The sequence below is a fragment of the Semicossyphus pulcher genome, unplaced genomic scaffold, assembly GCF_022749685.1.
Source record: "Semicossyphus pulcher isolate SPU_LCO1_2020_fin unplaced genomic scaffold, fSemPul1.0.p SCAF_3, whole genome shotgun sequence".
NCBI classification, from domain to species: Eukaryota; Metazoa; Chordata; class Actinopteri; order Labriformes; family Labridae; genus Semicossyphus; species Semicossyphus pulcher.
This window is the reverse complement of record NW_027211704.1, coordinates 35,265,155-35,289,656: the sequence shown is the minus strand read 5'-3', so window position 1 is coordinate 35,289,656 and position 24,502 is coordinate 35,265,155. Positions and strand designations below refer to the sequence as shown.

At 42.7% G+C, this 24,502-nt stretch overlaps 1 protein-coding gene across 1 annotated transcript in view; it reads left to right on the top strand.

The window, feature by feature from the left end:
* grm7 (glutamate metabotropic receptor 7) overlaps positions 1–24,502 on the top strand; it is a 269,504-nt gene that overhangs the window by 174,371 nt on the left and 70,631 nt on the right. Inside the window, exon 7 of the mRNA XM_069677516.1 lies at positions 10,070–10,209. Within this exon, the coding sequence (XP_069533617.1) occupies positions 10,070–10,209 (140 nt within the window). The remainder of the gene's footprint in view (positions 1–10,069; positions 10,210–24,502) is intronic.

Here is a 24,502-nt window from a genome sequence, read left to right as displayed (position 1 = left end):
TGAAGGACATTTCTAGCAGCTGTTTCTGTGCTAAGCTAACTGAAGCTAACCTCATACTAGGAGACTATTAAACTGAAATCATGAGAACTTCAAATCAAAGAACAATATAGTGAAAATGATGAACTTCGCTCCGGTGTGTAGATCCGCTGGATGGGGAATGTCTTGCTGCTGGTCGTCGGCCATGTTGGCTGCTTCACTTTCATCCATGTGGCTCCGAGTTCTCCGTGTCGATCACATTCACTCGACGCCTCTTCCCCACGCTCCAGTTTCCCTCTCTGTCTGTTTGTCTTCACACGTCTTTTACCTCCTTTCATCCATTTACGCTGATATCTGTCCTGATGTTGGGAAGGCGTCATGCAATGATACAGAGTATAAATAATATTGCATATTTACCCCCAAATGAATTAAAGCTAAAGTGTCGATCCTGTTTTTAAATGTAAGGAAGATAAAGTTCAGATATTTGTGTTTAAAAAAGAAAAACAAATACTGAAGTAAAGATGACGTATTTGTTCCTCTTAACTTCCCGTCTCTGCGGAGGCCCGGAGTCTTCTAGTGAACAGGTGTTGTAAAGTGAGTTGATATATGGTCCTGGTTTTAAAGGGGCAATAATTAAGCCTTTTATTGCCCCATATCACAGAATGACTGCTCTCGTGAAGTCACTCTCTGAGTCGCTGGCTGTCTGTGCCAGGCGAAGATCTAAAACTTACTTTCCATCCAGTTGACTTTCTGAACATAAACCGCCTGAGGAGTTTCATCACCCTGCTCCTCTTTGCAGGCGTCCAATAATGGAAGACGGGATTCTTTTATGAGTGAGCAGTCGACCTGCGACGATATTTTATTCTGCGGCCCAAATGCAAATGAAAGAGAGTTATTATATCAGTATTATGCAGCGTGATATTATTGTCTTTACTCCAGCAGTCGCGAGCTGAAGGGGTGAGGTGTGTGTTTAACCCTGCCAACTCAAACATACCTCAATAAACATCTCATACATATTAATAATATAGTTGGGTAAGTAAAGTGTATTGAGCTAAGCTAGCAGCTGCTCTGTATTAAATCTTCTCTGATCTACAGCAACACATTGAAGTCACTTATTGCACACTTCCTGCTGTCTTTATTGCAGTCAGTGTAATGACCTGCCAATCAGTGCTAACATATGAATAAAATAATGAGTGTAAAAACAGTGTGTGAGACGTGTTGGACGGTCTGTTCGTCCAATAAAGCGCACACACAGATTATCTGTCTGATATTTACATGAACAAATCTCCAAAAGGCTCCAACAGCACAAACACGGCCCAGAGGTTACGTTCAGTGACTGAGTTAGCTGAGGGGACATCTAGCAGACAGCTAGCAGCTCCCAGCTGTCACTCAAAGAGGCCACGCCCCTAATGCTGCGTCACTTTAAGCCTTAATATAATGTAAACAGGTGAGCTGTATAAAGATTCTCCCCGTACAGTTGTCATGAAGAGAGAAATGAGCTATAGAGACCCAAACTGTTTTTTGTACCAGGCTGTAAACATGTTTATTTCTGCTGTAAAGTTTAACATGGGGCTCTATGGGGACTGACTCACTGCTGGAGACAGCCTCCAGTGGACACCAGAGGAACTGCAGTTGTTTTATTTTTTGTGCTAAATATCTCAGCTCTGGAGGAGGAGAAAACAGACTTCAACATTTTGAGCTGTTTGATTTAACATTACGTATTAATTGACATCATAACTTCATGTTGAGTTGAAGGTTGTGGGTGAGTTTCAGCCTTCAGGTTCACTTGTTTTGTTAAATGCTTCTTTAATGCTGAAATCTTTAAACATGTTGTGAGAAATGCTTCAAAGCATCAGAGGGAAAGCTGTAAATGTGAACTATGTCAAGTGTTCAACAGTTTTTACAACTGTTCAGCACCTTTGGTAAATATTACACCACTCCATTTTCATAATGAGCTATTTGCAGTTGCACCTGCATTAGTCAGCATATTATTTGCATACTTTTATGGTTTTAATGCAGCAGACAGAGCCGTGGAAATCTCCCCCTCCAGAGAGATTCTTTTATCGGGTAATTAGCAAAGCCTGCAACATGCTCGTTTGAAAAGAAAGTGGCAGCTGAACTGCTCACTCAGGCGCCGTTCATTACAGGCTTAATAATTACAAAAAGAAAAAGGAATTAGCTCACAGCGTTTCTGCCTTCACCTCCTCCATGTTTGCCTCTCAAAGGATGGAGAATATTTCTGAGATAACAATGAAAGCTTCTTTTTCCACCAAAGAAACAAACTTCTTTCCGCACTTTTCTTGTTTGAAACAAACATGAGCCAAATATCGACTGAGAAACAAAATACATTTTATATGAAGAGGTTGTTCTGTGCAGCCTGTTGTAGCTATTAACCCTCGTATCGATCTGCAGCAGTTGTCTGCTCATGGCGGGAATGACTAATTGAGCTGCAGACACCAGAGAGACCGTCGTCGGCTTTAAGCTCTTTAAAAAGAGAATCTGTGTCTCTGCTTTCTGTCCGTCTAACTTTAATCCCGATTAACAGATTTTCTTTATGAAACCGGAGCCGCAGAGAGAGCTCAGAGATTTCAGATATGAAAGATGTTAAACTTACATCATGAGTCTCAGATCCTTCTTCAAATGTGCTCAAATATTTCATCTTCATTATTTTTATTGATTTAGTGTGAGTTCTTTCATTTTCCTCCTTAAAATATACACGATTCATCTCCAACATAAAAAGAAGAACCTACAGTCAAAGTGACTTTTTCAAAGGTTAGCTGCCACAGTGTGGACGGCACGGTGCAGCAGAGAGCCAATGAAAGGCTTAAAAGCTTTGTGAAAGAAGCGTTTTCTGCGTTTCCCTCCTCACTGTCACGATAAGCTCCGTGCTGCTCCTACCTGCACGTACAGTATCCACACGTGTTGCATTGAAGCCTTCCACTTATGACAGACAGGCGGACACTTTGCCTTCACTTACAGCAGATGCTGGCTGTGCTGCACTAAAAAGCACTATCAGATATAAACCATCATCTTCATCTTCAGCTGTGTCGAGTTTAAAGACACAGATTAGATTTAGATGGAGTCAGAGAGTCGACATGAACCAGTTGATCAGAGATAAGTGCTGCTCTTCCTCAGAGATAATTGCTTTCGATCTCTTGGGTTCGAGTTCAGATTGAGGATTTAAATAATCAGCCCGTTCTCACCTGAAAGCCGTTAAACACAGCAGCTGTTTTAATGTGCTGTTGATGTCCGGTGACGTGAGAGGGTAATCCTGAGGTGGACGTCTGGGGCGATTCTAACAAATGCTTTTTTATGCTTGTTTTTATTTAAACAAAGACCCTGATGGCTTCTGAACCTTCAGTTGTTTCTGTTACCTAAACCTAAACTGCTTGTTGTTAAAGTCTGAACAAAGCCTGGTATTACTGCTAACATGGCCGCTTTACTCTGAAAGTCTGACTGTACTTTGCATTTTTATTATCCCTAACTATAAATATCCACCACTTTATTTTTAACGCGCCTCAGCCTATTTATTACCGCTAACTCGACTGCTTTATTTTGAAAGTCTTAAGGTAATAATATTCAGTACTGCTAACTTGACCGCTTTATGTTGACAGTATAATCACACATCTCACATTCATTGTTGCTTATTTGACAGCTTTATTTTGAAGGTCTAACCGTACGTTTGTTACAATCACTTTAACAGAAACTCGAACCAGACTTACGATATTTGTTACCGCTAACAAGACTTTTTTGTTTAGAAAGCATTATTGTATTTATTATCGCTAACGCGACCACTTCATTTTAAAATGAAAACTGGGCACTGGACAATCATCATTGCTTGATGGGGAACTTTATTTTGAAGGTCTCACTGAAAGTTTCATATTGATTTTGGCCATGTTTTTTTGCTTTACTTTGAAAGTCTTAATATACTATGGATATTCGTTATTGCTCACTTGCTCAGACCTTTATTTTGAAGGTCGTACAGAAAGCTGCGTACCTTCACACCTTCTGCTGCTTTAGTTGTTTTAAATGTAAAGTGCCTTAGCGTATCATGAAAAGCACTATATGAATAATATGTATTATTATTATTATTATTATTATTATTATTTACCAGTGCTAACTTAATTTGGACTTTATTTTGAAAGTCTTACAGAAAGTTTCATATTAATTGGTGCTAACTTGTTTCATTTATTTTGAAAGTAACACTATTTGAACCAGACTACTCTTCAGTATTATTGCCCTGACCACTTTATGTTGAAAGTCTTGCTGTACATAGTTTTTTTTTATTGCTCACCTGACAGTTTATTATGACTTTATTTATGGTTTTTGCATTTACATAAATATATACCACATTATACCCGCCCATTACCCCTCCCTCCCCTGAAAGCAAGAGTGCCCTCTAAAGGAGGACAGAGGAGTGGACAGTAATGATAAAACAAATAAACAATAACAATACACTTAAAAAAGGATCCAATGCATAACCATATTAACAGCAGCAACGAGCCAAACAGGTAAACATCGATCCTCTGACACTTTTATTTTGAAGGTCTATATTAATGAATTGCTCCTGACTTGTTTAAAACTGACACAGTTGGAGGAAGCTCACTTTGTATTTCGAAGCATTAGGTCAGTAACCAGGCTGCTGTATTTGAAGAGTTTGCAGTGAAAGCATGTTGAGATATTAGATGGAACGTTCTGTTTCTTTACTTCCTGCTCTGCATCACCTGGGAGGAGAAACAACACGGTCAGCGGGCCGCAAAACCTCAACATGCAGCTGCATCGAGAAACCTCTTTGATCGTGTTGTCTGTTTATTGCTTGTCCTCTCTGTGATTCAGGCTGCCTGCCTCCAGTTTGTCTGGATTCGCATCTTCACATGTTTTTGGTTGGGATCGGTCGTTAGTCACAGCTGTGCTGGGAAACATACGTCTTTATGTACAAGAAGCCTGTGTGCATTAGGCTGAAGTTAACTACAACTCCCAGAGTGCATCTCAGATTATTATTATATTGTGATTTTCCAAACACAAGCTGTAATGTACCATAATCATGCTATTTAGAAAAGTGATTCACAAGTCGATGAAATGAATTACCTTTTGGATTCTTTCTGTTCTCCTGAGCTTCTGTGTGACGCTGAGGAGGAGAGTTAGTGAAGAGCAGAATACAGACAGAGAACAGCATCGTCACTTTATAACTCTTATTAAAGCCTGACAGCCCGTGTGTAGACATCATCCAGCTTCAGCCGTCCACCGTGTACGGCTCATTACTCCCAGAAACAAACTGTCTCAGACTGAAAGAATCGCTGCTTGAAAGATAGACATGTCAAAAAAAACACACTAGACAAGTAAACAAAAAAACATTTACGACGTCCAACAACAACCCTGTTAGTGAGAGCAGGCTTTGAATATTAACGAGCACACAAACACACGTCTCACAGTTATCTCTCTGCCCCGCCGCCTTTCATCGCTCTGTAGTTTAACTGAGAGAGGAAGACATCAGTGTGATGATGTTCTGATACAACTGGGCCCTGAAGCTCCTTTAGCTCACCTGAGAGTCTTTACATCCCAATCACCTGCTGGATGGTCGACGTCCTCAGAGTTTACTGATGTGACATGAACAGCCAACATAAAGTAATCAGCTGTGTTCACAGTGCCACACTCTCCTAGCAGCACGTCCTCATGTGGCCTAATTGTTGTCTGCAGCAAACAAAGCTAAATGTGCAGTACGCCAAAAATACCCGGATGTCGTACTGATTCGGAGAAAATCTCAAGTGTGCATCGGACCAGTCTGCCCCGCTTACTGTATCCCACAATGCAAAGCGCTGGAATGTGACAAACGTGACAAAGTAAAACAGGAAATGATCTAACCAATGAAACACAGATGAAATACACAACTAAACAAGAGTAAATGACAACAACACACACAACATGCCAAGAACACAGATTCAAACAACGAGAACTAAAGACAGCAGGAGACAAAGTGACAGAGCAAAACAGGAAACAACATCAGGGGGAACACCACAGAGCATGAGCAGGTGTTGTCGAGGTACCTTCAGGGTTAACTCCGAGTTTTCAGTACTACGAAGGTGGTTCACTTCATCCCGGGGTAGATCACCTTGGTAACTTAGGCTGAACACCTGACCTGATCCGGACCAGGTGATGTCCGAGATAAGAGATCAACCTGAACTAAGCACCACCCACTGACCAATCAGGTGTCTTGATTCAGGAGCTCTGTGAGCAGATGCTGAGAGGGAGGAGGGAGAGAGAGAGCGGTGAAACACTTCCTGTTTACGTCTGAGTTTATGAAATGTATTCATTGTGCTTTACTGATAAACATCTACAACAGAGACTGATAAACACACTGAACCTGAAGATCTTTTGTACTCATGAGATATGACAGTGAGCATTCGTACTCTTTAGATTGTGCTTTTATAGGCTGTTTGTTTTATATTTGCTCCATGGGTCCGTCTGATACGGCTGAGAGAGTAAGTCTAAATCTGTCATTCACAAAAACACATCCGTGTAAGATATTACTCTAATGTAATAGGCTACACGACTGTTATAATAAATATATGGTGCTCTGATGATGGAGCAGTGATGTTATTATATCTGCACAGTCACACAGTCTGTTTGTCCGTCCTGCATCCAGCAGCTGCAGCTGAGTGATGTCAGTCTGTGAAACTTCTTCATCTCTTTCTGAAATCACAGTTTGCTCTGAGTTTGTGAAACATGTCGATCAGCTGACGGCAGACTCGCCCGTGTTTAGATCGGTCATTAGCTCCAAACACGCCCCTTTAATGTGAGCGCGCTCAGAGGAGCCCTGGGTTAACTTATCGAGGTGATAGCCAGCGTCATGTGACGGTTTAGCACGACTGCCTGGGTCTGTTGAACTGGCTTCGTAGGGTCGGCCCCTGGTCAATGAAACACAAATCAAAAACACAACTAAAGTAGAATAAGTCATGACTCGTAGGGCTGCTGACCAGGCTGCTGTATGGTGAGTTGGGAGGGAGAACTGGTTTCATGTTTCCTTCCTGTTTTCCGACGGTTTCTCCCGTTTGAGCTTTGAGCTTTGCGCTCCATCAATGACGTTTTGTTTTGTTCTCTCATTCTGGAGTCGTGTTGCGTCTCTTTTAATAATATTGCAAAAGTCAGGTCCATTTGTAAAGTGGCGCTTCCAAAATAAAGACTGGTTGACTTATTGATTCTGGACTGGTTTACAGACACATGATAGTAACTCCCACCTGCTGTTTAACTCCATGAACCTGTGACCTCATATTCACACATCAACAACAATTCATTCATTTATCCACTTTTTGGAATAAACTTCACTTTGTGACACATTCAGCCCACCGGCACACTGCTGCATGATAGATAAGAAAAAAAGGAGCTGGTGTCTTTGACTGTAATGTTGTTGTTTCTTGTCTTTCGTCCGACAGAACTATGTTGGTAACTGGTTGATATTTGCGGCGGCAGGTTGAGTGTTTTATCCTGATCACAGGGCTGCTGGTTTGATCCCCGGCTCCCTCCACTCTGGGACAGGAAGTTGTTATATGAATGCTGAATTGGGAGCAGACTGGGGTCAACGCTTTGCTCTCGGAGAGTCAGTGTAATGTGAGATGGCAGTTTGCCTTCATTAATGCAGAACTTTCTCAGTCAGAGGAGATGCTACGTACATTAGCATGACAGTCATCCCACCAAACACGCAAACTCAGAGCCACAGACATCCTCGCTCTAATACATGCACGCATGCTCTCATACACTTTATTCATAAATGAGTAATGCGTCACACACAAATACGATGCACTGCTGCTGTATCATTAAACAGGGACACACAGCAGCTCTGTGCCTCTCCGGGAAACGAACGTATTAAAATAATGTGAGAAATAAACGGGAGAAAGTCTTAAAATGCTAATGTTATGTGTTTCATGACAAATGGAAGCATTGGAAAATATTCAAAAGAACAAAAAGAGTTATTGATGCAGACTGTAGCTGCTGTGGAGAGAAAAACATTAATAAGAAGCAGAAATAACCAGCAGAGCCAAAACAGCCGTTTGTGACCCGAGGATACCCGGACTTCTTTTCTCTGTTTCTTTCATAAAGAAGTCCAAAACTATCCGTCCCCTCTCCTCCGCCTGTCAGCCCCTTTCTTCTCTCTTTTCACCACATTTCTATTTTTCTCTCTATCTGCATCCCTGCCTGCTTTCACTCTAAATTAAATACGGACTTGAAAGGGACTCCTGGCCCACACCAAAGCGAGACGAGGCCAAAGTAAATAAACACGGTGTTTCTGGGCCGGGGGGAGGCGGAGTAAACGGAGGAGGGAAGTAATAAGAAGAGAGAGAGAGCTCAGAGGGGGCCGGCAGAATACCCACCTGAAGAGAGGTGCTGTTTAACAGGGTCTCTGAGAAAGTACCAAAATCCCATTTAAGGTTGTTTTTCAACTGAACTAGTGATAGATAACTGACATCATGTTAAAGGGGGTTCTGCTATTTTCAAATATGTGCAAGTTTTTAAGAATACTGTTTAGATGTGTTTATCCTGCAGCAGTGAAACAGGCTGTAATGGCTGCAACATAATCGTTGATGGGTCAAAGGTCGTCCACTAAAAGTTCTTGTTGTTTCCACTGACAGGCTCAGATTGTTATTCTAAGTGTGTGACAACATGACAGAAAGGATCCTTACAGAGATAGACCTTTTTGTTACAGAGGAAGATGATTGTTTTAACCACACACAGACGTTACATCGCTCTCTGCAAACACACCAGACTCCATTCATAAAAACACTGATTTAACCTCACAGAGCACAGGAGCTGCTGGTCTACTGTTTGTTTTGTTTTACTGAGTGACTTTTGTGTTTTAAATGTTTAGTTCGGATCCATTGATATATTGTTAACAGATTAATAGCACAAATAAACATATCAAGGCAGCAGTAGATCACCAGCTCCTGTGTCCTGTGAGGTTAAATCAGTGTTTTTATGAATGGAGTCTGGTGTGCGTGCAGACAGTGATGTAACGTCTGTGTGTGGTTAAAACAATCATCTTCCTCTGTAGTTAAAGTTATCTGATTTCATCAGTAGAGTCTGGTGTCTCAGATGAGAGGGATGTAATGTCTGTTTACGGCATAAAAAATCATTATGGAAAAGATCCCTACAGAGATTTAGTTTAAGAGGAAGATGATTTTTTTTTAACCACACACAGACGTTACATCGCTCTCTGCAAACACACCAGACTCCATTCATAAAAACACTGATTTTATCTTTGTTTAACAATCGTTGCTTGTCAATCGCTGCCTCAATAAGTTTGTTTCGTGTACAAACTCAGGTGTTCAAATGGGTTAATTACAATCCAACATGATAAATGTGTAGTAATAATGCACACAACAAGTAACTGATTGATTGGACGAGCCACTCCTCTGTTCTGTGAGGTAAAATCACTGTGTTGTAATTCCTCTTTCATGTATTCATGTATTTCCATTCAGTCGATTTACTCACTTCAGTCCCATCGACTCTGTTTCATGACTCACAGTTGAAGCAGTTCAAGTGTTGATGTTGATGAATCATCAGAACAAAAGATGATCAGCTGTGTTAGAAAATATCTGCTTGCTTCATAAAAAGCACAGCTACATGAAGCCTCAGGACGAGAAGAAGAGAGAGAGGTTGACTACAACTCCCAAGATGCATTTCCATATGAAACACACAATCACAGATGTTTATGTCTCATATGTGCAGCAAACAGCTGCTGTTTAGGAACCTGATGTGATAAACTGCAACTTATATAAATGTACCTTTAAATTCTGCGACAGCTTTGTTCAAATATTCAACAGGAAGTCTCTGATTCAGCCCTCTAACTTGCTTTTTATCCAAAGGATTGACAGCCAAGGCTCATGGGTAATGTAGTATTTAGAACATCCACCACATTTTTTGTGAGGTTTGGTTAACGTTTGCGTGTAAACTGGACCTAAATTATTCTCAGCTGTAAGTGTGTGTCTCTACGTGCCAACCTTTAAATGTAACTTGATTGATTCAGGTATCGATGATTAATTGACCTGTTGACTAATTGATTGACCTGCTGATTTATTGACTGTCTGTTTGTCCTCCACAGGAAGTGCTGGTACTGCAGTGACGTTCAACCGTAATGGTGACGCTCCTGGACGCTACGATCTGTTTCAGTACCAGTGGAACAACCTGACCGGGCCGGGCTACCGAGTGATCGGACAGTGGACCGAGAACCTGCAGCTCAATGTGAGTTCATGTTTCAATCTGACGCCTCTGATAAAGCGGTTAAATGATTTTAAAAAGTAATTATCTTAACTTGGTAAATGTTAAAAGGACTGGACTTATAGAGCGCTTCTCTCGTCGGTACGACCACTCAAAGCTGCCTTTACACTACATGTCACATTCACCCATTCACACACACATTCACACACTGATGCAGAGGCTGCTACGTAAAGTGCCCAACTGTCAATCATTCATCACATTCTGTTGGCTGTGCCACCGGGAGCAATTAGGGGCTCAGTGTGTTTCCCAAGGACACTTCGACATGCAGCCTGAGGGAGCTGGGGATGCTAACCATGGCAGCTTACGTTACCATAGATAAACGCACTATTTTATTCTTTCTTTGTATTCTGCTCGGGTGTTTTTGGGGTTTTGGAAAGTCACCACCCAAATCTCCCTGAGAGCCTCATAAACACACTCCTTCCCTGTGTGGGGAAAAACAAAGCCTGCCTGACCCGACCTGTCCAATTATGTGTGCTCAGACTATGATTGGACAATTGCTTTTGGGGGGAGGGGTTTAACAAGGTGTGAATTATTATCTTAGGACTTATATTGGTTGTAGAGAATTTCTACACTGTTGTATACAGCTTTGACTTAAAGATGAGAGGGTGCCCTCCTCCGCTGCCCGGCCGCCTGTTTGACTGTAAGTCCCTGAAATTCATCATAAACTGAGCAGCTTGTTTACGATGTTTTAAACTTTGACAGAGGAGAACTATAAAACTTGATATGGTTATGAGCTTGTTTTATGTGTCAGATCTGTTGAGTCTCACATATTGTGTTGGGACTAGTCTGATAAAAGTCTTACAGGTGATGTCTGACATATTAGAGTCTGATAAATCTGGTGGAGGCGCCGCGATCCTTTCTACAGCTCTGCCAAAGCCGGCTATCACAACAACATCAGGACCTAAACACACATTAAACCAGCTGTAAAATAAATGTAATCTGGCTGTGACGGGCTTAATGTGCAGTTACTCTGACACTGTTCAGGGCAAAGGTCTGGACTAAGCTGCAGATTTTCAAAATAAGATGAGATGAAGTCAGAACAAAGAATAAGAAGGGAGGCACAGAAGAAATGTCTGTTAGCTGAAGAGACAAACATGTTTTTAGCATTCATTCATGATTTTACACATGAACAAAACATTTTTAATCAAGCTAAAAATATCAACAAATCTCACTCAAATATAACAAATGTATAATTTGACTTGTTTAACTGTCGTGTCAGGGAGCCGAACAATCAGCAACAGGCTGAAAACTGAAGATACATCTTTCCTTTTCTGAAATGTTGTTTCACAGCAACTTTATTTTGAAAGTCTAAACAGAGCAGTATATTAAGTACTGCAAACATTGGAGCTTTATTTTGAAAGTCTAACCTGATGTTATACATGTATTATTAATAACGTGATGACTTTATTTTGAAAGTCAAACATGACATTACATATTTATCAATAATAACTGGACAACTCTATTTTGAAAGTCTAACATGACGTTACATATTTATTATTAATAACTTTTAAAACTAACAGCATATTTGTACCTAGATCATTTTATTTTGAAACATAAGGCTGCAGATATAATTGATTAATAAGTCAGGATTATAATATTCAGGATTATGTGTAGAAATGAAGCATCAGCACAAATGTTTTAGGGAAACCCTAAATTATCTACAATTCTTCCCGACACATGTTCATGTCTGAAAAACAACAGACTCTCCTGCGCTGTGATTTGTCCTGATTTAAACTGTGGTGGTGGTGATGTATTAGTTCTGTCCAATCAGCTGCAGCGTCCACTCACAGACAGATTTCAAATGAACAGTGAGCCCGTCTGTTAACAGACACAGAACACAGGATCTCAGGTAGGAACAATTCCACGGATCAAATAAGGGAACGTCCTCTGAGGTGATCCTCCATGATGGCGGAGCTCGGTCTGTTTCCAGGTCACAGGGACAGAGAAGGAAGCAGAAAGGAAAGCACATCATTATTTCCATTTTAGGAGACCAAAACAAACAAATGAATATGCAGACAGGTCCCTCGCTCCACTGAGACTCTGAAGAGGAGCATCTTTACGGTATTGTTAATAACCTCAGATCTTCAGTCCTGATAGATGCAGCTTTAAACGTCCTGCTGACCTGATCCGTCCCGAGCAAAGAATCTGCATCCAGCCATCTTAATAAATCCCACAGAAACACCGAGCAGGGTGCTTAGCTTTGCTTTCCCTGTAATGTGTTTTATCAGAGCCGGTCGGAGACACGCTGGAGGATTATCAGGCCAATTTACACCAGATTCGCCCATCTTCACAATCTGAGGGGGATTCCTAATTGGAGGCTTGTTCAGGGCAGATAGTCAGAGGAGATTATCAGACAGTGTGAGAGCTTTGCACATTTATTAGTCTGTTTGATCCGACCCGGCACAGAGGAGCCAAACGGACCACACTGCAGGAATGTGATGAGCCGGGAGAAACCCAAACCCTTTCATGTGTCCAACACTTTGGTTTATAACCAACTACAGTTTATCTTCACATAGTGACCAGGGTCTTCATGTGCCTCCACACCGGGCTTTATTTGAATCAGGTATGTGATTTCTACTAGTACCAGGCTTCACTTTGATCCACTCCTGTTTGATCTGTTCAAGTTGCTGCATCATGCTATTAATCCAAACTCAACACGTCTCATATTTGTGTCAGAATAAAAGCCCTCTAGCTTTTACTTGACAGAATCCCTTCATTTCTTTACAGGACTTTTATTGTGAAAACATTTGCAGGGACATGATATGGAACATTTGTGGAGGGCTGCAGTTCCTGTGCGGCACTTGAAATGTGGCTACTGCCATCTTGTGGCTCTTGTATGTTACTACATAATACAGTTTGGCGTATACAACACAACTTGGACAAAGAACGTTGCCACTGCTATGTAACATGCTTAACTTAAACATCGTCATAGTAATATAATACCTGCTAAACGTTAGCATATAGCATTGTCTTTCTGTGCAGATTAGCATGTAGCACACATGTAGGCTGCAGTAGGCTCTCTTTGTTCAGTGTATAAACAGAATCTAAGCACGGGAAGCTAACAGGCTCTTTAGGAAGATAGCTGCAGAGAGAACCACAGGGATACATACAAAGACAAACTGAATCATAAAATGAGCTAACTATGGTTGTTGTGATGGATATCTGATGTTTCTGCTGTTAAATTTCCAGCCAGTTTTGCTTTGCTAGCATCCCTGATAAACTACCAGCAGCACCATCTCACCACGGGTCACTCTAGCTTAAAGAGTTCAGCCTGTAAACATCACCAACATCGACTGAACTAACTCTCTCACCTGCTGTAATTCTTGTTAACCACAGACACAGATAACAGAGATTCTGTCTTTCAGCTAACGCTAACATTACTTTATAAACACACCTTTAGCTCATCGGCCTCGTTGCTCCTCAGTAACATTAGCTTAGCTTGCTCCTCCCTTTTCAGAACTGTGTTTGGCACTTTGTCTCTACCCAGAAAGAATCTGATAAACCTGAAACACTTTTTATCATCACACGGCCCGTAAACAACAAGAGTGAACCATTTTATCTTCGGTCCTCGACCCTGTTTGCTCCGAGACATTAAAGTGAATGTCCGTGATGCAGGGGTCTGCTATGGCGTTTAATTATTGTCAAAACCTGCGCGCGCACAAATCACACGTGCTCACAGGACAGTATCTGCGCCGGTGGATGCTACGTAACCTTAGCTTCAAAGCAGAGGAACGGTTGGCAACCGAAACACGAAGAAGTGGGTTCACAGCTTTTTAAACAGTCTATGGTTTACAGCAATAAAGATCCTTATAGAATCTCTCAGCCAGGAGTGGGTTATCTTGTCAAACGGACCGGAGAGCTGCAGGTTGTTGTTCTGATCCAAGACATCGGATGCTCTTTATGCATCATGACGGTGTGTCAGTCAGTTTTACGCTCACAGATACTGTTTTGTGCGCTCGCATCATGTGCGCGAGCGTGAAGTATCGACACTAATTAAACGCCATGTTCTTCTACCTGGAAACACACTTTTGATTTGTTCTGCAGACAGAAAAGCAAATAAAGCAGAATAAGTGAAAGTTTGGATTCTTTTAAACTCTGTTTGGATAAAAACACTTTACTCATGTTGGAGTGAGCTAACAGGAGCTAACAGTTCAAACACAGGAGGAGTCTGAGGAGGGACTTCTGTTAATATAAGCTTCCATAGTTTCAGTGTTTCATTATTCCACTCAGAGGCTCCTGAAACACTACAGCACCTGAGCTCCTGCATGCTGAGGAGCAAAGTGATGTTGAATTATTAATCAGAGTTGTCCTTCAGTATCAGACGCTGCTCTATAGAAAGTTTAGTCTCCATCACAGAGTTGACAGAACGGTTTCTCCTGAGGATAACATTCATCCAGCATCACTCGTGACTCTATCAGCTCACTGGAGACTCTAACAGGTTCCTGAGTGTGTGTCTGACCCCAGGCAGAGTTTACACTGTGTTTAATCAGGGCCGCTCCTACAACAGAGCTGGAGACATATTATTATTGGATGTATTGTAAAGCTTTGGAGACGTGCACAGCAGGACAATCCTGCACAAACAAAATACGACTTCACGCCAGTGCACCATGAACCTGCCACAACAGTAAATTCTACTTAATGCATCAGTGATGAAATCCAGTCACATTATATTACCTCTAATAACGCTCACAGGGGACATGTTTCTCCTTTAAAAGTGGTTTAACTGTAATTAAAGTACATTTTCCACCTCAGTGTTTGAGGAGTTTCAGTGTCCCAGAGGGAGCTGTTTGAAGTCTGGTTACTGTCCTCAAGTGATGTCACTCGAGTCAGCTTTCATTGAACACTGCACAGGTGAAAATGAAAACGATCTGCTGGTCTGTCGTTACAAAGAAGTGAGTTCACCTGAACTGACTCACACACACACACACACACACACACACACACAGATGTCCGAGGGAGAGAGGCATTGTGGGTACAGCTTTCGATAAAGTTTAATCTGGATCAGAATGATCCGGACTTGGAAATCCCATTCTTTGCTATCCAGGATCAGATAATCCCACTTCCTTCTGTCCTGGATTTTCAAAGTAAAACTGGATTGGATCTGCCTGACCCAGATACAGACTTCTAAGGATGTGAACACAAACTGGAGGTGTTAGAGAGATGAAAACTGGATTAGCTGATCATATCAGATTACGTTATTCTTTTGAACAACCTGTTTTCTGATCAGATTACTTTTCAGTGAGTGAATCCTGGTTTTGACACAGCAGCACTTCAGGGAGAGCTTCCATTAGCAAACGCACGCCAGACTATCACATGCATACATTACCCACAAGGCCACCTTTCTTAAAGGGGCAGGCAACAGCCAAGGTGCAGCTCCTGGATGGATTTGGAGTTATCTTTTCTGCTACTATCCGACCAACGAAAACTTGACAGACTAAAGCCCCTCCCACACGTGAACTCCTGAGAGAAGATGGAGAGCTGCCCTTTACACGTGTTCCACACAGGTGGAGGTGGTCTGTGTCAAACGTGCTCTCACAACTAGATGACTGGGTGTGGTTTAGGTGAGGAGGTTGCCTGTAGTGCGTGTAGGAGGAGAAGTGCTCAACAATGTGACCGTCTCTGGTTTAATATCACTACAACATGTATCAGGACGTTTCCACATTACAAACACAACAGTAGAAAACATCACACCTGAGACGAGCAGGAAAGACTACAAAGCAGAGACACTCAACGTGAACGACGTCATCGCCCCGCCCACTCGCTGTGTGAATGTTCCTGCTACGTTCACACATCACACATGCAGCTCCTCCTGGACAATGTTGGCAAACAGAGCAGGTGTGAAAGAGGCTTATGTCATCGGTGACCGTTCGGTCAACAATAGGGGACAGCTCTTACTATCAGCAGGCATGTAAATGTATTTGTAGCCGTATCTGTCAGCTGTCAGGAAATCGAATGATACATTTAGAGGCTCGAGAAACAATTTACACACACCTTTTTAAAAACGTGTTTCCAACAGTCAAGGATCAGGTGTTCTGGAGTCCTGCAGAAAAATATCATATATTCTTCAGCGGTTGGCAGCCATGTTTTCCTCTCACAGTATAGCAGTGCAGCGTTCTTCTGCATTCAGGGCCATGTCTCTGCTTCTTCACAACACTAAATTATTCACCTCTATAGCCCCCGGTGAGCCAGATGTGGCAGAGCTGTTGCTATTAGGTCCTCCCATTACTGCCTCTTTCCCTCTATCCTCATAACTCCTGTGTGTGTGTGTGTGTGTGTGTGTGTGTGTGTGTGTGTGTGTGTGTTGCTCTGCAGATTACAAAGGGGAGCTATTACTGAGACTTTACATTGAAGCGTGACAGAGGAAGCTAACATGATTCAGCCGGGGAACATGTATGCAGATTTACTGAGGCTGTGTGAGAGTAATCAGCATATTGAGCGGATTAATAACCTTTGTATGAACTTGCTGCTGTTAAAAGAGTCAGAGAAGAAGAAACCTCGGGCCTGGGGGGAAGTCTGCCATGTATTCATCAGTTATCCTAATGTGCCACAGTGACACACATGATCTGTGCTACATGTGTCTGCTGATGTAATAAGATGGATATATTCACCTTTAAAGGTCCAACATGCAAACAAAGGCAGAAAACAAAGACAGGACTTTTAATAATTAAACTTGAACTCGTTACAGATGAAGATAAATACAGTCAACAGTCTTTAATTCTCCGTCGGCCATTTTCTCCCTCTCCTCCATGCCTTTAGCTCCCCGCTGTCACAGGGCTTTGCTGTGGCTTAATGGGTCAATCAGACTGTGTTTCGCTCTGATGGCTCTCTGTCAGGGTTTTTATGTGGCCATATAATCTGCAGCAGGACGACTCTCTCACTGGAGTCCACCAGGAACACGGCTCTGCTAACTCTGCAGCTCCTCAGGACGAAGACACAGCTGCGTTTGTCTGTGAGATTCACAGGAAGCAGAGCTGGATAATGATCATGTCTGAGTGATCTGCAGGATCTATGTTCATACTGTACTCGGGGCTTAACATCGCACTAGACAAGACAGTTGTTTCCGTATTTCAACTTGTTTTAGGTGAAGTTAGCAACATTAAACTCGTCAGAGACAGCAGCCTGGTCAGCAGCCCTGAGCTTCTACATATGAAGCTATAGGTCCAAAAACAAGGAAGTCAAGTTAGCCTCAATAAATAAGCCAGGCCTGGTTGGACTTTCAAAACAAGACGGTCAGACTTTAAAGGTAAAGAAGACGAGTTAGAGGAATAAATGTTCCAAAGTTCTGTTAGACTTTCAAAATAAAGTGGTGGAGTTAGTGATGATAAACATCATGTTAGACTTTCAAAATAAAGTGGTGGAGTTAGTGATGATAAACATCATGTTAGACTTTCAAAATAAAGTGGTGGAGTTAGTGATGATAAACATCATGTTAGACTTTCAAAATAAAGTGGTGGAGTTAGTGATGATAAACATCATGTTAGACTTTCAAAATAAAGTGGTGGAGTTAGTGATGATAAACATCATGTTAGACTTTCAAAATAAAGTGGTGGAGTTAGTGATAATAAACATCATGTTAGACTTTCAAAATAAAGTGGTGGAGTTAGTGATGATAAACATCATGTTAGACTTTCAAAATAAAGTGGTGGAGTTAGTGATGATAAACATCATGTTAGACTTTCAAAATAAAGTGGTGGAGTTAGTGATGATAAACATCATGTTAGACTTTCAAAATAAAGTGGTGGAGTTAGTGATGATAAACATCATGTCAGGTTAGACGGGGCAGTTTGACTTGTGTTTTGCGTACGCAGGTGCAGAGAGAGATACAGCTAGTATTTATTCCCCGTCTCATGTTGGACTGATGTTAAGTTTAAGCATCTTTTAGGAGGATATTGGCTGTTAATAAAACAGATTTAATTTATCATTACTGTTATTTTTCTTTCTTTGTTTGTACCTGAAATCAGAGACGTGATGCAGTGTTATAAACTTCCACCAACAGACAGCCCACCTGTATGTCACCTGAGAGACAAACCCAGGGCACAGGAAGTCCTGAAGCTCTCACTGCTGCTTGTCAAATCAATACACCAAAATATACTCAGCAGCTTAGTGTTGATAGTTTAGTAGTGACAATAAAAATGTGTCTGTATTATATCATGTTACGAGGTGAACTGAAGCCCAGCAGAACAAATATGAAAATCCAAACCAGGAACATGTTGGATTATGTTTCCAAAGCTGTGCAACAATGTAATCTCAGCCTCAGTGGGACTCAAACAGGTGGATTAAATTGTTCATATCCATGATACGGGATTACCAGCTTCATTTAGGAAATGGCAGCTTCTCATGATGACGCAGCAAATCGCTGTGAAACAGCAAATCCCTGCAGAACGGTGTTTAATACCCAGAGCTGTGCTGCACAGCACGAGGATGTATGACACATTAAGATTATGTATTAAATATGATACGTTTATGTTCAATTACGTGCCTTCATCGATTTTCAATCCTTCTGACAACATGACAGAAAGGATCCCTACAGAGATAGACCTTTTTGTTACAGAGAAGATGATTGTTTTAACCACAAACAGACGTTACATCGCTCTCTGCACACACACCAGACTCCATTCATAAAAACACTGATTTTACCTTTGCTTCACAGGAGTTGCTTGTCAATCGCTGCCTCCACCAGTAAGTTTGTTTGTGGTATTGTGGGACTCAGGTGTGTAAATGGGTTAATTCTAATTCAACATGATAAATGTGTAAACAATATTACACACAAAAAGTAACTGATGGATTGGACAAGCAGCTCCCATGATCTGTGAGATAAAATCTGTGTTTTTATGAATGGAGTCTGGTGTGTTTACAGAGAGCGATGTAACGTCTGTGTGTGGTTAAAACAATCATCTTCCTCTGTAACAAAAAGGTCTATCTCTGTAGGGATCCTTTCTGTCATGTTGTCACACACTTAGAATAACAATCTGAGCCGTCAGTGGAAACAACAAGAATTTTTAGTGGACGACCTTTGACCCATCAAGGGTTATGTTGCAGCCATTACAGCCTGTTTCACTGCTGCAGGATGAACACTTCTACTGGAGACGTTCACACACTTTATGTACCTGTGAGTCATTTACACACAAAAGAATGTAAACATAGCGCCCAGGTGTAGCGTAGTGTAAAACAGACATGCTTCTTGGTGTGACGCTGCGTCTGAGACAAAATGAAACATCCATCAGAATCACAGACGGAGGGAGACATGTTTGGATCTGGTCCTCTCCTGCCCTGCATGCCCTCGCTCGGCGCTGCAGCTGGAAGAGACGGACGCTGTCACTCATCAGTGTCACCTCACCAGGGGGGGAGGTCACTGTAAGCTAACGGCACAATGCAGACGAGAAGAAAGAGGGAGGAACAGGAGGAACGGACAGAAAGGGAGAGAGACAGGACCATCTCATCTTCCAACAAGTCCAGGCCCGTCTCTGCGTTCATGCTGTGAAGGATTAAAAATAAAACTGGTTCAGAGAAAAGGGGGAATGTTGCCTTTCTGTGACCCTAAAAGCCTGCATGCTCGCTGCTGAAAATCTGGCCAAAGGATTTAGTGGTCTGATCAGATGCAGTTTGGGAGACGAGCTCTGAGGGCGTCTGTGCTGCAGACAATGAGCAGGCCGAGAAACGTCCTCTCCGCCTGTGAGCGCCGCTTTGTTTGGAAAGAAAGGAAGAAAAGTCAGAGTGGATTCTTTCCCACAGAATGCCGCTGCAGCTTTTCTGCATGTTGCTCTATTTTTACCAAAAGAAAAGAACCGCCTGTTTACAGCAGGGCTATTCAGCTCTGACAGCAAGTGGGCCTCGCAGGGAAATCACCGGGGGTCCGCGGCCCACACAGAATATACTGATAGCTCCTACACGTCCATGTTTATAGATTTCAATAATACTGTTGATAATTATGCGGTGTATTGAAAGGAGGGATGTGGTAACCTGGCAGAATAACAGGACGTACAAACAGTTATTGTATATAAAGATGGCCGACACGTCTCCTCCTCTGGTACAAATATGAAGCTACAATCCCCCCGGAGCGGGCGCTGCCATGTTTTGTAAGCAGAGTTCTGCTACACGGCCGTATGTCAGCCATGTTTTATGTGTCTCAGCTCAGGAGCCAGCAGGCTAAAGGTTACAGAAACAATAAAGACAATGACACGACCTCACTGCTTTATGATCTTTATTGTAACGCAGAGAATGAGACGCGGTGTGATCTCTGAGCTCCTCCAGTCGCCCGTGTCTCCATATCATCACCAGCCATGGAAACACATGCTGCACACTCTTCAAAAATACATGAAGCAGCTCGGTGATCTGACAGGATGATTACAGCATCTATCAGAGAGCAGCGCTGCAGCTCAGCAGGGAGGAAAACACACACTACATATATATATATATATATATATATATACATATTCACATAGGCACTGACACAAATACACACTTCCTGCAGATTTCATGCAGAAGACCCTGAAATGACACAAAGCCTGCTTCCAGTTCAATGCTCTTCTTTTTTATACATTATTTGTTAATGTTGCAGCAGGAAACACTTTCATTTTCTCTTTTCAGACATCAAAAGTTTCAAAACCAATTTTCAGACGGGAAAAAAGTCTCCAGAGTAAACGTTCTTGACAATTAAAGGTGATTCTGACCCGGCAGCGGCAGCAGCAGCAGCGAGGGGCGAGATAGCGTCTCCTTTCTCCCGCAGCGTTATCTGTAATGACTCAGAAATCTCCCGGCTTGACTCAGAGATCTGCGGCTGCTCGTCTTTCATGTCTGAAAGCCGGAGAGAGATGGAGAGGAGAGATTCTGATGGCTGCTGAGCCTCATTAGGAGTAATGAAATTTGACCTTGATCTCTGCCAGAGCAATCCCTCACAGCCCCTCTCGTGGTGTTATGAGTGTGATGGAGAGAAATGGCCCTAACACCACACACACTGAGCAGGTCCAGGACCAGCCAGGAGGGTCTGAGAGCAGGATGCTGCAGGATCCAGCCTGTCTGATGATCAGCTGAGAAAGTCGAACATTTCTGCTTCTTCCCTCGTTATGAACTGTCAGAATGAGTTCATGTTAAACAGCTGAAAATCCACGCTGTTTTTCTCTCCTGAACGCCGAGCTTCTTTCAGACAGACAGCAGCCTGATGTTTGAGCGTGAGCGAGATAAACTCTTTTTTATCTTTGGTTTCTCATTTAAAATGTCAATCTGAGCTGTTTCTGTTCCTGATGCTGCTGCTGCAAATCTCCAGACCCAGACAGGAGCAGAGCGCTAACGAGCATGTGCAGCTGGAAAACGTTTCTGACTAAGGTTTTAATTTGGGCGCCATCTTTGAGTCCAGCATCCAAACCTTCCATCCATGATCTGAACACACGGCTGCTGTCGTTAACCTGGACTTAGCTCTGTGTCTCCTCTCCAAACACCTGTAGCACATGGCACAAGCACATTCAGGGCGTGTCCAATCGTCTGTCTGCAGGCTGAATGTGGCAGAAATAAGACGCAATGTGCGTCAAGTCAGGCGTGTTTTGGGTTGCATGTTGCAATCTGACATTCCCTTTAAAAGTCAGGTGTGCACGCAGGAAGGCTCATGTAACCTCTCCTCCTCCACTGGGACACACACACACAGAACAGAGTCAGGACACATACACACACACACACAAAACACACACACAGGACACACACACACACACAGAACACACACAGGACAGAGACACAGAACACACACAGAACACACACACACACACACAAAACACACACACAGGACACACACAGAACACACACACACACACACACAGGACACACACACAGAACACACACACACACACACAAAACACACACACAGGACACACACAGAACACACACACACACACACACACACACAGGACACACACACAGAACACACACAGAACACACACAGAACACACACACACACGCAAAACACACACACAGGACACACACAGAACACACACACACACACACACACACACACACACACACACACACAGAACACATACAGGACAGAGACACAGAACACACACAGAACACACACACACACACAAAACACACACACAGGACACACACAGAACACACACACACACACAGGACACACACACACACACAGAACACACACAGAACACACACAGAACACACACACACACACACAGGACACACACAGAACACACACACACACACACACACACACAGGACACACACACAGAACACACACAGAACACACACACAACACACACACACACAGAACACACACACACACACACACACACACACACACACACACACACAGAACACACACACACACACACACACAGGACACTGTATCTTGATGCCTGGATAGTCGCAGAGACCGTGTGTGCATGCACGAGCCTCTGCAGTGTAACTGCATGAATCATATAAATGTGCAGACATGTGAGAGGATCACGCGGCATGTTAACGTCTGTGTTGTAACATCAGAGAAAAGTCGGCTGTAAAACTTGATTGACTTCTTTTTGCTGCTCGATCTGAGCTCGGCATATTTATCTTTCATTATATCAGACACACAGAGGTGCACATCAGAACTCAATACATGCAATACAAGACAGAGACGACAACAACAGAGGGATAAAAGCATAATTCACTCTGTGAGTGTGAAGGACACTGGACGATCCGTGTTGTTATTTGTGGGCAGCGTTTGAATGTTTGAGGCCTATAACAGATGAAGCCTGTGTGAGTGTGTGTTTCTGTGTGCAGCAGAGCACGCAGGCTGCCGGTCTCAGGATGGAGTTTTCGGCCCGTGCAGGGCTCGAGCAGGAATCTTTGAGGGGCAGCAGGAGAGGGAGGACATCTACGTGTTTCTGCAGCGTGCAGTTAATCTGCTCGTCTGACACACATTACATATAAATATATAGAAATGGTCATCCCAGATAAAAACTCCTCACAGCAGGGTTACATCTGGTTTTTGTTGGTTGCTTTCTGCTGCCTCACGATAGCAACGAGGTCATCAATGCACCCCTGGGCGCCAAGATGGAGGCAAGTACTTCTGCTGGTAGCACAACGTGGTTTCTGGGCAGAAAAATGACAACTGCTGGTGGGAAACTAGCAGTGAGAGTGTGCTTTGTGTCAGGTGTGAGACGGGGCCTTTTGAGGAAGAAAAGTGATGTTTTTTAAAAGATTCAAAGATTAATGTGGACGCGTGTGAACATTGCAGCCGTGTTTATCTCTGCTGTGTGCCTCAGATTCAGCAGTCCACTGAGAACAGCAGGGAGGAACCTGTATTCAGACGCTGTTCTACCTCCACAAACCTTCGACTAAAGTCTGATGCATCAGTGACAGTTTGTTCCCAGAGCGGCGCTGCCTGTAAATACAGACTCACACACACTGTAGGTAGAGCAGGGAGGCATTTGTTTCAGCTGTTTAACTCTGCTCTCCTCGTCCTGCGCTCCGTCTTGCACTGTTGTGTCTCAGGATTGCAGCTGAGAGGAATCAAATTATTCAAATGTTCCTGTTTTTCCCGAACAGTTACTTTTCTTTGAAGACGGGCTGGAAGTGTGTTTTATTCAGATTTATTCAGAGGAGAACAAAGGCGGTGCATTCCTCACCTGTGGAGGGGAAACACTGATGTTTTCATTATTTGCTTTAAATAATGGGAGTCGCAGCGAGGCGTCCAAGGCTGAACACGTAACAGACCTCACGCGTTTCCTCTGGGATTTAAGGAAGGTTTAGAAAGAGAGACTAAATCAACTCACAAATGTGCCAGGACCCAAATTCAGCAGCTGCATGACATAATCATAACACAATGTATTTTTTATAAGCTTCACTCAGTTCACTTTGAATCCATGCTGCACTGAGGGAGGCATCGGTGTCCTGTGATACCTGTGTGCAGCTTAATGAAGCATCAGCTCATTTAAGGAACAAATACCTTTAAGGTTAAAGTGTTAGCATGAATCCTTTTGTCTCCTACAGCATACACACACATATAAATGAATACGATCACTGCAGTATTTATCTCACAGAGATTATAGTGACAATATTTGACTTGGCAGCAGCAGCATCGTTTTGATTTGTCTTAAACGTTTTATGCTTTTTATTGTAATTAAACGTTTGCAGACGTGTATGAGCCCACCGCAGTGCAGAAACAGAGCACTGTGAAAATGTGTTGGTCGATGAGCTTCAGTACAAACCATTTTCACTCAGCGGCCATTTTCCTCCGATGTCACCGTCCAGGTGGGAAGCTAAAATGCTAATATCAGGA